The sequence below is a fragment of the Sceloporus occidentalis genome, unplaced genomic scaffold (assembly GCF_023333645.1).
Source record: "Sceloporus occidentalis isolate IW3139 unplaced genomic scaffold, rSceOcc1.0.p SCAF_3, whole genome shotgun sequence".
Taxonomy (NCBI): domain Eukaryota; kingdom Metazoa; phylum Chordata; class Lepidosauria; order Squamata; family Phrynosomatidae; genus Sceloporus; species Sceloporus occidentalis.
Window position 1 is genome coordinate 88,236,780 of NW_028316983.1, and position 14,558 is coordinate 88,251,337.

The 14,558-nt window shown below is 40.1% G+C and overlaps 1 protein-coding gene across 7 annotated transcripts in view; it reads left to right on the forward strand.

The window, feature by feature from the left end:
* The window catches only part of DNAJC6 (DnaJ heat shock protein family (Hsp40) member C6), a 93,267-nt gene that overhangs the window by 36,103 nt on the left and 42,606 nt on the right, over positions 1–14,558 (forward strand). For all 7 annotated transcript variants that reach the window (XM_089515360.1, XM_089515363.1, XM_089515357.1 and 4 more), the window contains one exon: positions 12,959–13,109. In XM_089515360.1, the coding sequence (XP_089371486.1) occupies positions 12,959–13,109 (151 nt within the window). The remainder of the gene's footprint in view (positions 1–12,958; positions 13,110–14,558) is intronic.

Consider the following 14,558-nt stretch of genomic DNA (forward strand, 5'->3'; position numbering starts at 1 on the left):
AAAATGCTTTTTCAAATCTTTAAATCCTGCAATTATTTGTTATATTTATATCCTCATTTATTTGCAACAAGTTCTCCTTCCTCCCCAGTTTATCTTCACAATAACCCCATGAGGTGGATCAGGATGAGACTGTGTCATCTAGCTTGTTTCATGGCTCATTAGACAACTCATCATGGATCTTTCAAACCCAGTCCAATACTCTGAACACTACATATACACACATACAAACACATACCACACTTGCAAAGAATATAAGAATATAATATTTCGGTGGCTGACTTGACTAAGAATAGTCATGAGAAAATTGGACAAAAACAGGTGTATCTGAAGGTTTCTGAGCTGTGTTTTGAATGTAAGATAACTTCTGGGAATTTTAAAATGGAAATGCACACATGTTAATAACATGAGCCCAGAATGAATATAGGATACAAAAAAGTACCACAATAACCATTATATTAGATTTAAAATCATGGAATCATAGAATTATAGAGTTGGAAAAGACCACAAGGGCCATCCAGCCTGACCTCCTGCCATGCAGGAACTCACATTCAAAGCATCCCCGACAGGTGGTCATCCAGCCTTTCTTTAAAGACCTCCAAAGACGGAGACTCCACCACACTCCAAGGAAGTGTATTCCACTGTTGCACAGCTCCTACTGTCAGGAAGTTCTCCTAATGTTGAGGTCGTATCTCTTTTCTTGTAGCTTGCATCTGTTGTTCCATGTCCTATTCTCTGGAGTAGCAGAAAACAAGCTTGCTTCATCCTCAATATGACATCCCTTCAAATACTTAAACAGGGCTATCATATCACCTCTGAACTTTCTCTTCCCCAAGCTAAACATACCCAGCTCTCTAAGCTGGTCCTTGTAGGGCAGGGGTAGGCAACCTTTTTGAGCTGGGGGCCGGGTTGCTGTCCCTCAGACAACTGGGGGGCCGAAGCAGGGGGTGGAGCTTCCACCCTCTGGAGGCGGAGCCTCATGCCAGGGGTGGAGCTTCCACCCTCCAGGGGCGGAGCCACACACAAGGGGCGGGGCTTCCGCCAAAGCCCTGGAGGAGGAGGAGGGGTGTGCTGACTGATATAATCATCATCATCATCATCATCACCACTATCATTGTTAAAGCAGACCTTTCAGCAATAAATGCATCGAAAATACACAGAAATGCACTTTGGAAAGTCACACTGTCTCACCTTCAGAAATAATAAAAATACTGAAATAAAATAAAAAAGCAATAATAAAAATAATGAAATGAAATAAAAAGCAGTAATAAAATACTGAAATAAAATAAAAAGCAATAATAAACATAATGAAATAAAATAAAAAGCAGGAATAAAATAGTGAAATAAAATAAAAAGCAATAATAAAATACTGAAATAAATTAAAAAGCAATGATAAAAATAATGAAATAAAAAAAGCAATAATAAATTACTGGATAAAATTAAAAAGCAATAATAAAATAATGAAATAAAATAAAAAGCAGTAATAAAAATACTGAAATAAAATAAAAAAGCAATAATATAATACTGAAATAAAATAAAAAAGCAATAATAAAAATACTGAAATAAAATAAAAAGCAAGAATAAAATACTGAAATAAAATAAAAAAGAAATAAAAATACTGAAATAAAATAAAAAAGCAATAATAAAATACTGGATAAAATTAAAAAGCAATAATAAAATAATGAAATAAAATAAAAAAGCAGTAATAAAAATACTGAAATAAAATAAAAAAGCAATAATATAATACTGAAATAAAATAAAAAAGCAATAATATAAATACTGAAATAAAATAAAAAGCAAGAATAAAATACTGAAATAAAATAAAAAAGAAATAAAAATACTGAAATAAAATAAAGCAATAATAAAATACTGGATAAAATTAAAAAGCAATACTAAAATAATGAAATAAAATAAAAAAGCAATAATAAAAATACTGAAATAAAATAAGAAGCAAGAAAAAATTACTGAAATAAAATAAGAAGCAAGAATAAAATACTGAAATAAAATAAGAAGCAAGAATAAAATACTGGAATAAAATAAGAAGCAAGAATAAAATACTGAAATAAAATTAAAAAGCAAGAATAAAATAATTAAATAAAATAAAAAAGAAATAATAAAAATACTGAAATAAAATAAGAAGCAATAATAAAATACTGAAATAAAAAAAACAAAAATAAGTATTGTATATTTTAAAAAATTAATAAAAAAACCCCCAAGGCAGACCTGAGAAGTCTCACCTTTCCAATTCCTCCTCCTCCGCTTTCTCATCCTCATCCTCCTCCTCTTTTTCATCCTCCTTCTCCTCCGCTTTCTCATCCTCCTCCTCTTGCTCCTTCCCGGTCTGAGCGGAGCCTAGGCCCCAGGCAGGTCAGGGGGGGAAAGCCAGCGAGGCTGCTGGCTTCTCCCTCGGCCTCAGTGGAGCCTAAGCCCCAGGCAGGCCGGGGGGGAAAGCCAGCGGCCCCGCTGGCTTCTCCCTCGGCCTGAACGGAGCCAGGGCCCCATCCAGGCCGAGAGGGAAGCCAGCGGCCCCGCTGGCTTCTCCCTCGGCCTGAACGGAGCCAGGGCCCCATCCAGGCCGAGAGGGAAGCCAGCGGCCCCGCTGGCTTCTCCCTCGGCCTGAACGGAGCCAGGGCCCCATCCAGGCCGAGAGGGAAGCCAGCGGCGACGCCGGCTTCTCCCTCGGCCTGAGTGGAGCCTAAGCCCCAGGCAGGCCGGAGGGGAAAGCCAGCGGCCCCGCTGGCTTCTTCCTCGGCCTGAACGGAGCCAGGGCCCCATCCAGGCCGAGAGGGAAGCCAGCGGCGACGCCGGCTTCTCCCTCGGCCTGAGTGGAGCCTAGGCCCCATCCAGGCCGAGAGGGAAGCCAGCAGCAGCGGGGAGGCGGGGAAGGTGGCGCGGCCGCGTGCAGGAGGCACCGCCTCCACCTTCGCCTCTTCCGCCCCAGACCTCGCTGCCCTCCTCTTCCTTCGCCTCCTCCGCACGGCCATGCGTGGTGGAGGAGGAGGATGGCAGCGAGGCACCCGCGGGCGCCCGGAGCAGCGCCCAAGCTGCGGCGGGGCGGCAATCGGCGGCGGCAATCGGCGGCAGGACCAGGCTGGGGCCGGTCCCGCTGCCTTGGCGGGCTGATTTCGGCGGCAATTTCGGCGGCATTAGGGACCGGGGGCCGGCGGAAAGGCGCCCGCGGGCCGGATCCGGCCCGCGGGCCGGAGGTTGCCGACCCCTGTTGTAGGGCATGGTTTCCAGACCCTTCACCATGTTAGCTGTCCTCATTTGGACAACATCCAACATCCAGCTTGTCCACATCTTTGTTGAATTGTGGTGCTCAGAACTGGACACAGTATTCCAGGTGAGGCTTGACCAACCTGAATAGAGTGGAACTATTTGCTTCACTTGATCTAGACACTATACATCTATTGATGCAACATAAAATCACATTGGCCTTTTTAGCTGCCATATCACACTGTTGACTCATGTTCAACTTGTGGTCTGCTAGGACTTCTAGATCCCTTTTGCATGTTGTTTTGTTAAGCCAGGTGTCCTCCATCCTATATCTATGCATTTCATTTTCCCACTTTAAGTGCAGTATGTTACATTTCTCTGTGTTGAAATTCATTTTGTTAGCTTTGGCCCGCTTTCTAACCTATTAAGGTCATATTGAATTTTGATCCTGTCCTCTGGGGTATTGGCTATTCCTCCTAATTTGGTGTCATCTGCAAATTTGATAAGCATGTCCCCTATTCTTTCATCTAAGTCATTGATGAAGATGCTGAATAGCACTGGGACCAGGACAGAACCCAGTGGCACCCCACTGGCCACTTCTCTCCAGGATAAAGAAGAGCCATCACTGAGTACCTTTTGGGTTCAGTTGGTCAGTCAATTACAAATCTACTTAACAGTTGCAATGTCTAGTCCACATGCTATTAGCTTGTTTTCAAGAATCTAATGGGAGACCTTGTCAAAGGCCTTACTGAACTCAAGATATACTATACCCATAGTATTCCCTTCATCTACCAAGCTGATAATCTTATCAGATTTGTTTTTCTGATTTTGGAATTGCTTTCTAAATGTTCACAGAATCTCTGTTTAATGATTTGCTCTAGAATCTTTCCTGGTATTGATGTTACACTAACTGGACGATAATTGTTGGGATCCTCTTTTCCTCCCCTTTTTGAAGATGCTTGCCCTTCTCCAGTCTGGTGGGACTTCTCCTGTCCTCCAGGAGTTCTCAAAGATTATTGCCAGTGGCACAGATATTAGATTTGCCAGTTCTTTTAATACCCTTGGATGTAGTTCACCTGGTCCCGGAGACTTAAATTCATTTAGATTAACCAGATATTCCTGTACTACCTCTTTAGTTATTCTGTACTGCATTGCCCCTATTGTGTCCTCTGTTCCATTTTTCTCAGAGCGAGCACCCTTTTCCTTTTCTGAGAAGACTGAGGCAAAGAAGATGATGATTAATTCTGCCTTTTCTTTATCCTCTGTTAGCATTTCTTCATCGTTTCCAGACAGTGGCCCTACCATTTCCTTCTTCTTTTTGCTACAGACATAACCAAAAATGCCCATTTTATTGTTCTTAACCTCTCTAGCAAGCCTGACTTCATTCTGCGCTTTAGCTTTTCTGACTTTAGCCCTACCCTTGAATTCCTCTTAGGTGATTTCTCCCTTTTCCAATTTCTTATACATGTCCCAATTAAAACTTGCTATTTAAGACTTGATATTCTAAGAATTTGGAGCAAGTATAAAAACAGGTTATACCCAAAAACACCAACTTAGATTCAAAACACACTGTAGATATAATCCAGTTAAATTAGATATAATCCAGTTAACTGCCAGGACAGTTAAATTGGTCTTAAACACAATTATTTCTGCAGTTTATTTTGGACCATGGACTTCAGAACAGAAGGCATTCTTTAAGATAGACAAAAATGAGAAAGAAAGCTGGTTGACATATCAAGACTTAATTGATATGTGAAATTCAACAAAGTGGATTCAAAACAAAAGAAGATCTTATGTTAGAGCACATTAATTTTTAGTGGTAGTATCACAGGCAGTTATTTGAAAGTTTTAAAACCGACAAAGAACGATATTGTTTTGATTTTAGGAAAATGGAATTAGAGCTCCAGATATATGTGAAACAGGACCACCTGATTGGTAGAGCCTATACGTTGTTATTAAGAATAGAGTTAGAAGAGGAACAGGTGAAAGCATATATTCCAATATTGAATTGGAATGGTGGAAAGGGATGTGACACAGAGGAATAAAATTCACATTATCCATCAACTTTAGAGAAAACTGTTACCAGATTAGTTACCTAACACCAAGAAAATTAGCAAAGATTTATGAAGGTGTGAATAATAAATGCTGGAAGTGTGAAAGAATTGAAAACTTTAAAACTGTAAAAAAGCAAAACAATATGGGAGATGAATTCATGAAATGATTAGGATAAAAGTGAGTTTCAAACCTAAAATTTATTACTGGAATTAACAGAAGGGAAATGAAAAGACAGCAAATAAAAATATTACAGTATATGATAACAACAGTGAGACTTGTGTACACCCAAAAATGGAAGACTAAGAAAGTACCTTCAATAGAAGAATGGATATTGAAAAGTTTGAATTAGTTGAGATGGATAAATTAACCTTTAATCTATTGATAATTTTATCAATAGATATTCTGAAAGATTGGAAGTCCTTATACAATTTATATGGGAGAAAAATCATGAGGTGATATTCACAGGTATGGAAAACTAATGATTTTCAAAGTAAAACATTGAAGCTAGTTGTATTTTGACATGTTTTAAGTGAAAGGTAAATTTAATATATGAGAGATGCCCATAAGGGGAATCTCAAATTTCCTGCTTGAGTATAAAAACTCACTGGGTGACCTTGGGCAAAATCACACTTTCTCAGCCTCAGAAGATGGCAATGGCAAACCCCTGCTGAATAAACTTGCCAAGAAAAGTGCATGATTGGTTTGCCTTAGGATTGCCATAAGTCAGAAACGTGTGTTATATGTTATGTGATACGAAGTGTAAAAAATTTTCTTTTTAAAATTTTCTTACAGTATTGTAATTTACTTCAATATGTGTGTTTATTGTCTGATATGCATAATTGATAATGCATGCATGTAAAACTACAATAAAAAAGGTTTGAATTTCCCCCCAAATGACTAGATACATAACCTTTTTTAAAAATATAATAAAATAAATATTAGGCTTTATGTGCAGAAGATGCTACGTTTTGGTTTTTGATGTGCCTCTGAGAAGAGGCAATTCCAAATTATCCCTGAGAGAACTTTTATGCACTGGATATATTGCTGAGTTAGCATGGAAGGCATGCTGGAAATATCTTCTAATACTTACTTGCCTCAATCCATTTAGAAATTTCAGTGCTGAATCTAAATAAGAGTGCCTCTTGAGCACACAAATTTTACTAGTATAGATTTTAAACCACTGTATTAGGCAGCCCTATTATATATATGTATAACCACACACACACACACACACACACACAGTTTCAGGAATGTGCTTATAAAATGTGACATGATTACTTCTAAGAGGACTTGTCATCCAAGTAAAATGCACTAAATTAAAATGGAGCACTTCAAAATCAAATGGTGCATATTTTAATTTGATGGAAAAAGAACAGAAAAATCCCTATAGTATGGCAAAATCATATGCAGCCTTTACCCCAAATGCAGACCTGAGAAAGATGGAAGTAATTGATTGACAGGGCTACAATGATTTTGGTAGAGTTAATGAACTGGCTACTATTTTTAACTTTTGTTTAGGACGTTCTAAGAGAACATAAAGAAGGCAAGCCAAATCCATTGCTGATTGTTTTGTGTCTCACAAGGCACAGATATAACTATGAATCCGATCCATATGGTGGTGGTCCCTTTAATTCTTTCCATGAATTCCACCCATACTCTGTCTCTTTGCAAAGGAAGTAGCTGTGTTAAGCCTGTTGCAGCAAAACAACCCAGAATGCTGTGACACCTTAAATATTTAACACATTTTTAGAGCGTGAGCTTTCATGGACTATATTCCCCCTTCATCAGATGCATGGTTTTTTTTTCTTCAGAATTCCAGGCTGGAATTCTGGTTGGAGATGGGATTGTAGACACTAAGATCACAGAAACCTATATATAAGTCCACCTCCAGTCATGTGTAATGTATGTATACCTGAAATTCTGAGTAACATGTCATGCATTGGATGGAGTAGTCTATAGTTCATGAAAGCTCATATTATAATACATTATAATACATGTGTTAGTCTTTAACCATGGTAGGCAAGGGGAATGAGATACAATTTTTGTTCTAGCATCTTTAAGGTAGGGTGTGACACTGCCTTTTTACCTGAAAATTGGCCAGCAGGTAAACCTGGAAATGATTGGAAGTCTACTTCTTCTTTGCATTCCCTGGTTTTTGTTGGTACTTGTTGGTACTCTACACTAGTGCTACGATTTGTGTGATGGTGTTGAGGAAAGAAGACAAAATGCACTAGATTCCAGCAACCTATTTCTCCAGTGCCTTATTTGCTTCATGGACACTGTGCTCGTGGCCTCTTCCCTCCTGCTTACACTTGTGTAAGTGGCCTAATAGGATTTTGTACATTATGAGTAGCCAGTAATTCTTACTTTGTTCATTGCTTTTTAAAAAAATAAAAACTTGGTTGTCCCTTATCACTCAATGATCTTTACCATTGTGTGTAATTTTTTGACCTGCAATTGCCTCCTCTCCCTAACAATCCAGCTGAGATAGGTGGTGAAAAGGGAAAGAGCTGCTGGGGCCAGTAGTGCTCTGTAAAGCTACTGCTCTCTGTAGTTTTCATTGTTTAGCCCTATTGGTGTTACTGAGAAAAAAACAATCATTTTGCTTGCTATGAGAGCTTTGCCTCTCAAGAACTTTCCATATTCTAGGAGCTATCTTGTTCTCTCTGTCACACACAAACCTAACCCCACACAACACTAGGTCAAATACAGAAAGGGCAAGATGGAACTCTACCGTGAATGAGAAGTACCTCTGGAGACCAGCTCTATAACAATCCACCAAATCCCTTGGCTGGCTCATTATTACTCTGCTACCTTGAATTTATTTTATGTGTGTTGCGTTAATGATATATTTCAAAGTAATCATACAGAGTGTGCAATGTTTACTTGAACAGAGAAGGCAAGTGTAGGGAATAATCTAAAGCTGTTTCAAGTTGCTAGGTTTATTCCAAGAAAACTTGTATGCTACTTGCATATTGCTGCATTCATTATGCATTTTCTACTTCCCATCTGTTCATACTAAGTAACAAAAACAATGTTATGATAGTCATGAAGATGGTAGTAATGAAAGTAGGAGCAGTAATAATAATGAACTCTGCTTTTGTATGTCAAGATTTATGTTGCAAATTAGTATGAATCCCAAGCATGTTCATACGTAATAAATACAACCAGTTAAGGAGCATTTCCAGGTTATTTATGTTATTCTCTCATTCAAGCATTTCTGATTCTAGTAAAGTTACAGAAATCTGATGAGAATGTCTTCACTTTTATGATTTTCATTCATTTAGCTATTGTCATGTTAGAAATGTGTATTATGAGTTGCCCTATAAACATTAAGGGAATGGCATGCAGAGTTCTCTACAGAGAAAGCTCCCAGCAGCAGCAGCAGGGGCTACAGGGGAAGTTGCAAAAGTTGCCTCCACCATTTTCTATCAGAAGGATACCTCATCTGGGTAAACAGCCTTCCATGTTGTAAGAAAGAGGTCCTTCCCTTTGGGGGCAGCAAAATCTGCTTCCAGTAAGTTATATAAAGCAGAGCTAAACAACATTTATGCCATGTCTTGGTTAACAAAGCCTAAATACCCTAAAGGCACCAAAGTCTGATCTTGGAAGATAAGCAAGTTCGTCCCTGAACACTACTGGATTGGGAGACCATCAACAAATACCATGCATCCTCCTTTCAGAGGAAGGAACTGGCAAAATCATCTCTGAATATGCCTTACTTAAGAAAAAAAATTGTATGAAATTCATGGGGTCCCCATAAATCAACAGGTCACTTGAAGGCCCATACATACATGCCAGATCTAATATTTAATATATGTTCAATTATTATTTAATTTTATGAATAAGGCATACATTTCCAGACACTAACATATTGTTGCTAGTAATAGGTTTTCTACAGACAGCTGAAAAATGCAATTAAAAATCCAATTCATTGTAATAATTTGACAAATTTGTATATGTCTAAGGCTACATAGTGCTTTTCTCCAGCAGTATTTCTGTCATTTTGAATATTTCTACTGTTTCCAGTAAAGTAGTACGAGTGCACATGAACAATTTTCTTTTTGCCCATATTATTTGTTCTGTGTGTGGAAGATGGAATGTCAGTTCATTACTACTTGATAAGGCCTAGATATTTTGGAGGGTAAGAAAGTACAGCTCACATGTTGTATGTGGCTGCAACCTCTTCTTTGCAGTTCACCTTCAATATGCCTAGTTTTTAATTTTTAAAAACATTTCACAATGTTTCTTTCTGCCAGCAGCTGAAGACATTTTTATTCAGGCAGGCATTTGGTGGATAGATTTTATTTGAGTAATGTAGTGTCCTGTTTTAATGTTTCTTTAGCTTTACTGTTTTAAACGCTGCTGTTTTTCTTTATTTTTATTTTTTAACTTTTCTAATCAATGTCTTTTTAATATATTGTAACCCACCTTGAATCCCATTGTGGAAGAAAGGCAGAATATAAATCCTGGAAATAAATAAATAAAAATAATAATTATACCAAAATTTCATAACAAGCTGCTAAATGAAATATGTTCCATTGGTAAATGAATTAAACACACTGTAGTCAGTGGGATATCAATAACTGATTTAGTTCATTATATTCTAATATGAAAAGTCAGTATAATGCTAATGAAAATCAATTTAAGTACACTTAAGGTTTATTTATATAGAAATTCAATAAATAACAGTAGGATTTTATTTCTTAAAAATGAGTGGGAAGTTTAGTTAATTTGTTGTTGTTGTTGTTTGTCTTCAAGTCATTTCTGACTTATGGTGACCTTAATTCAAGCCTATCATGGGATTTTCTTGGCAAGTTTCTTCAGAGGGTTTTGCCTTTGCCATACTCTGAGGCTAAGAGAGTGTGACTTGCCGAAGGTCACCCACTGAGCTTCCATGGCCGAGCCATGATTAGAACCCTGTCTCCAGAGTTATAGTCTATCACTCAGACCACTACACTCCCTTAATTAATTTAATTGTATTCAATTAATTAGGTTTTTTATTTGTAGCTAATGTAATCTATGTTGCATAGCTAGCTAGTTAGTTTTATGTATATTTACTAAAACCCTGTAAAAATCACAAAATAAACAAACAAAAAAGCTATCCTTGAACACTTAGCCAACCTGTAAAGTGATTCCTAGTGCCATGGCAGCTGCTCACCCTAAGTTAAAAATATATATATATAACAACCCTTGCATTTGTTTTATACCCAATTAGATACTTGGATGCTTCTTCATCTTTAGTAGTCCTTTCCTTCAAGAAGAAGGACATAGAAATGCAGGATGGGACAGTGTGGTAGAGTCTGGACAGAGTGACAGAGCCATGTAGTTTTCATTGATGTGCATATGTTTCATAAAGCAATATTTGAAATATCAGCTTCCTGAAATGTGCAAGTATCTCTTAATGTTCATGTTTTAATGAACCTTCACAGTTTCAAGATAAACTCTGTGAATAGCCTTCCCTTATTGGAAATGCTGAATTCAGTCACAATGTTTGTGACTGTTCAACTAGCAATGTTTGTTTCTAATTTCAGCAGTTCTGACTTACATTGGCTTTTCCTTTTACTAGAAAATGTGTAAGCTGTATGTTCAGAAGACTCATTGCGAATTATATTAGAAGGCGAAGACATGCTAATGCTAAATTCACTTTTTAAACAAAATATACCACTAAATGCCTGATCTGTAAATATCCTATTGCTGGACTGTTCATCTAGTTTTCTTGGCAGAGAGGAGGCCCTGACATACTTCAGTAATTTTCAGAAGATTTAGGATTTACAGTACAATTCTAAAAATATTTACTTAGATGTAAGACCCGCTGTGTTCAGTGAGATTTACATCCTACTCAGTGGGTTTAGGATTGCAGTAGATTTAATTTTATTTTTATGAAAGAGAACTGGAGACTGGCATCTCACTAACATGTGATTTATTTACAGATATATGAGTAGTGGAGGCAGTGTTTCAACTAATAGTTGATCTTCTAAGCCTATATCAGATTCCAAAGAATTTATAAACCAAGGTCCTTCATCTTACTGTCTCTCCAAAAATACAGTACATGGTTTCCAAACTGTTACACAGCTCCCTCTCACTTCAGGAGATTGTCAACTTTCTGAACTGTGTATTGCATTCTAAAATCTATACAGAGATTCTCAGCTAATAAGAGTATGAAGCAATTTTTAGAGTTGTTTTGAAGTGTTTAAAAGATGATGGTGAAATGACCAATCAAATAATCAAAAGTAATAAAACCTGTAGAATATTATAATTTGCCATACAATAATTTCCCCTCCAAAAAGAAAAAAAATGTTTGATAAACAAGTTTTATTCATTATGTGCCTTCATAGGTTCTGAGTGGGTTCGGAGAATAGGCTTTCTTTAAAAGATAGGAAACACTAGATTAAGTCACAAAAGGCTGTAATGCCAAAGTTTTATTTTCATTTATTTTTTTCCAATCTTAAAGCTATTTTTAATTTAATTTAATTATTTTTAAAAATCAATAATAAAAAAATAAGTGTTACCTGCCAATGTTAGCTTGGTCCAAAATAGCTTTAGATCAGGAAAAATAAATGAAAATAAAAGCATGGCATTTGAATCCTAGAAAAAAGAGCTAATAGTGGTCAGTGAAATAGTGATTAATATAATAATATAGTGTTATTTGTAAATGCATTTAATATATTGTATATTATAAAAAAAAATCAAATAAAGCAAATAACTTTTCAACTTCTAGAAGTTACATTCCCTTGCATTTTTATATTTACTTTTTGAATAAGCCAAGCGATGTCTCCATATCTCATGAAAACAAAACAGGGCAGTCACTTGGACAATGTCTGGTCTGTCTTTCGCTTTTTGACTTTTTAAAAGAAAAGGGTGCATTTCATTAGTCTCTTTGTTTCTGAGGAATGAATAGGGTGACCAGATCATCTACACATTTTTTGTTTCAGTAGCATTATATTGCCCTTGGCTGTGTTTTGTGTCATCATTGTTTAAATGGCAATTTTAAGCATGAATTTATAGACTTTTTCTGTAGGGTAAATTGTTTTAGAATGTGAACAAGGAAATTTTCTTTTGGATGTATGTAAACCTTAGCTGCCCAACTTGTAGAAGTGTCAAGGAAATGAGACAGTGAAAGAGACCATTAAGCATTCAGCTTGCACTGGGTGGTGGTTAAGTATTTATGCAGCCTTATAGTACTAAAGTATATCCTGCCCATAAGGTTATTAATGAGGATGTTATCACAAGCTGCCACCTGTATTTCTTCTCTGTTTCTTTTTGAAAAGCTCTTGCAGTGAGGAAAACAACTACTAAATTAGTGAAGAATTTCTGTCGCACAACATTACATGTTGGTAACAATCCTTTCCAACAAAGACAGTGTTCACAACAAAACATCCTAGTCTTTCACAATTACCCAGACAGAAGCTCACCAGAAATGTTGGAGATAATTGGGCTGTTTTGAACACATGTACTACAGTTGATTGTGATAAGGATGTGGGGTCTCTGCTTGAACGGGGAGAAAGGAAGAAGTCACAGTAGGCATCCACAAGCCTTACAGCATGGATAAAGTGACTTAGAATTGTGTTTTGTTTTCTTCTGTAGTGCAGTGGAATTATTACCTGTTACACTACTATCACATGATTAAAGGCAGCAACTTCTTGAAAAGCAATATGCATATTCTTATACCTTATTTTCTTCTGTTAAGGTGCCTCATCTCCTGACATGGAGACTAGCTATGGAGGTGGTCTGTTGGACATGATGAAAGGAGGAGCAGGGAGACTCTTCAGCAATTTAAAGGATAACCTGAAGGACACTCTAAAAGACACCTCTACTAAAGTTATGCAATCTGTTGCAAGGTACTGTGAGACACATACACTTGGATTGGTTTATACTATCAAAACAGCAATTTCAAGATGTCTGTAAGGAATAATTAGGTTATAGTAATCTTGCATAAAAGAAATTAGATTACTTAGTAGCCTGGTGAAAGATTAAGAGTAAAAAGGGAAATATGCTCACGAATCAAACTAAAGCAGTGGCAGCCAACTGTGGGTGACTAAAGGGCCACATTAGCTTCACAAGGAGACCTGCTACAATCCGCATCAAAACCTCAACACAATTTTGCCCCCAAAGCCCTGTATGGGGTGTGGGAAGCATCTTCTCCATATTTCAGATCACCCCAAGCCATTACAGACTGAAGAGAGGCCTTAGAGTTTATGACATCCAAGTTAGAACGGCCCTTGAGCGTTCTTAAAGGGACCATTCTGGGTAGGGTTGCCATAACCCGGCGGGCCCCGTGCCATTCACGGTTTCGGGGGGCCCCTCCCGGTCCCGGTCCGGTTTGGGCCCCCACCCGTGCCTTGTTCCCGGTTTGGGGGCCCGCTCCGGCCATTGCCGCTGCTGCTAATGCGGCTGCTGCAGCGCCAACCCACCTCCTCCTCCGGCTCCCCCTTCCTCCCCTTCCTCGGCAGGTGGCAGAAGCGCCGCCGCCACCGCGCCCCCACTGGGAGGGCTTGCGCGCCGCCCAGGCCTCAGCAGGGGCCAGTGGCAGCGCGCACCCTGCCCCATTCCCTCCGCACGCGCGCGCGCCTGCCCCACTTTCCTCCCACCCCCGCGTGCGCCTGCCTCACTTTCCTCCCCCCGCGCGCCTGCCCCAGTTCCCTCTGCGCGTGCGCGCGCCTGCCCTGCTTGCCTCCCCCCGCGCGCACACCTGCCCCACTTTCCTCCCACCCCCGCGTGCGCCTGCCTCACTTTCCTCCCCCGCGCGCCTGCCCCGGTTCCCTCTGCGCGCGCGCGCGCCTGCCCTGCTTGGCTCCCCCCGCGCGCGCGCCTGCCCCACTTTCCTCCCACCCCCGCGTGCGCCTGCCTCACTTTCCTTCCCCCGCGCGCCTGCCCCGGTTCCCTCTGCGCGCGCGCGCGCCTGCCCTGCTTGCCTCCCCCCGCGCGCGCGCCTGCCCCACTTTCCTCCCACCCCCGCGTGCGCCTGCCTCACTTTCCTCCCCCCGCGCGCCTGCCCCGGTTCCCTCTGCGCGCGCGCGCGCCTGCCCTGCTTGCCTCCCCCCCCACGCGCCTGCCCCACTTTCCTCCCACCCCCGCGTGCGCCTGCCTCACTTTCCTCCCCCGCGCGCCTGCCCCGGTTCCCTCTGCGCGCGCGCGCCTGCCCTGCTTGCCTCCCCCCGCGCGCGCGCCTGCCCCACTTTCCTCCCACCCCCGCGTGCGCCTGCCTCACTTTCCTCCCCCCGCACGCCTGCCCCGGTTCCCTCTGCGCGCGCGCGCGCCTGCCCTGCTTGCCTCCCCCCGCGCGCGTG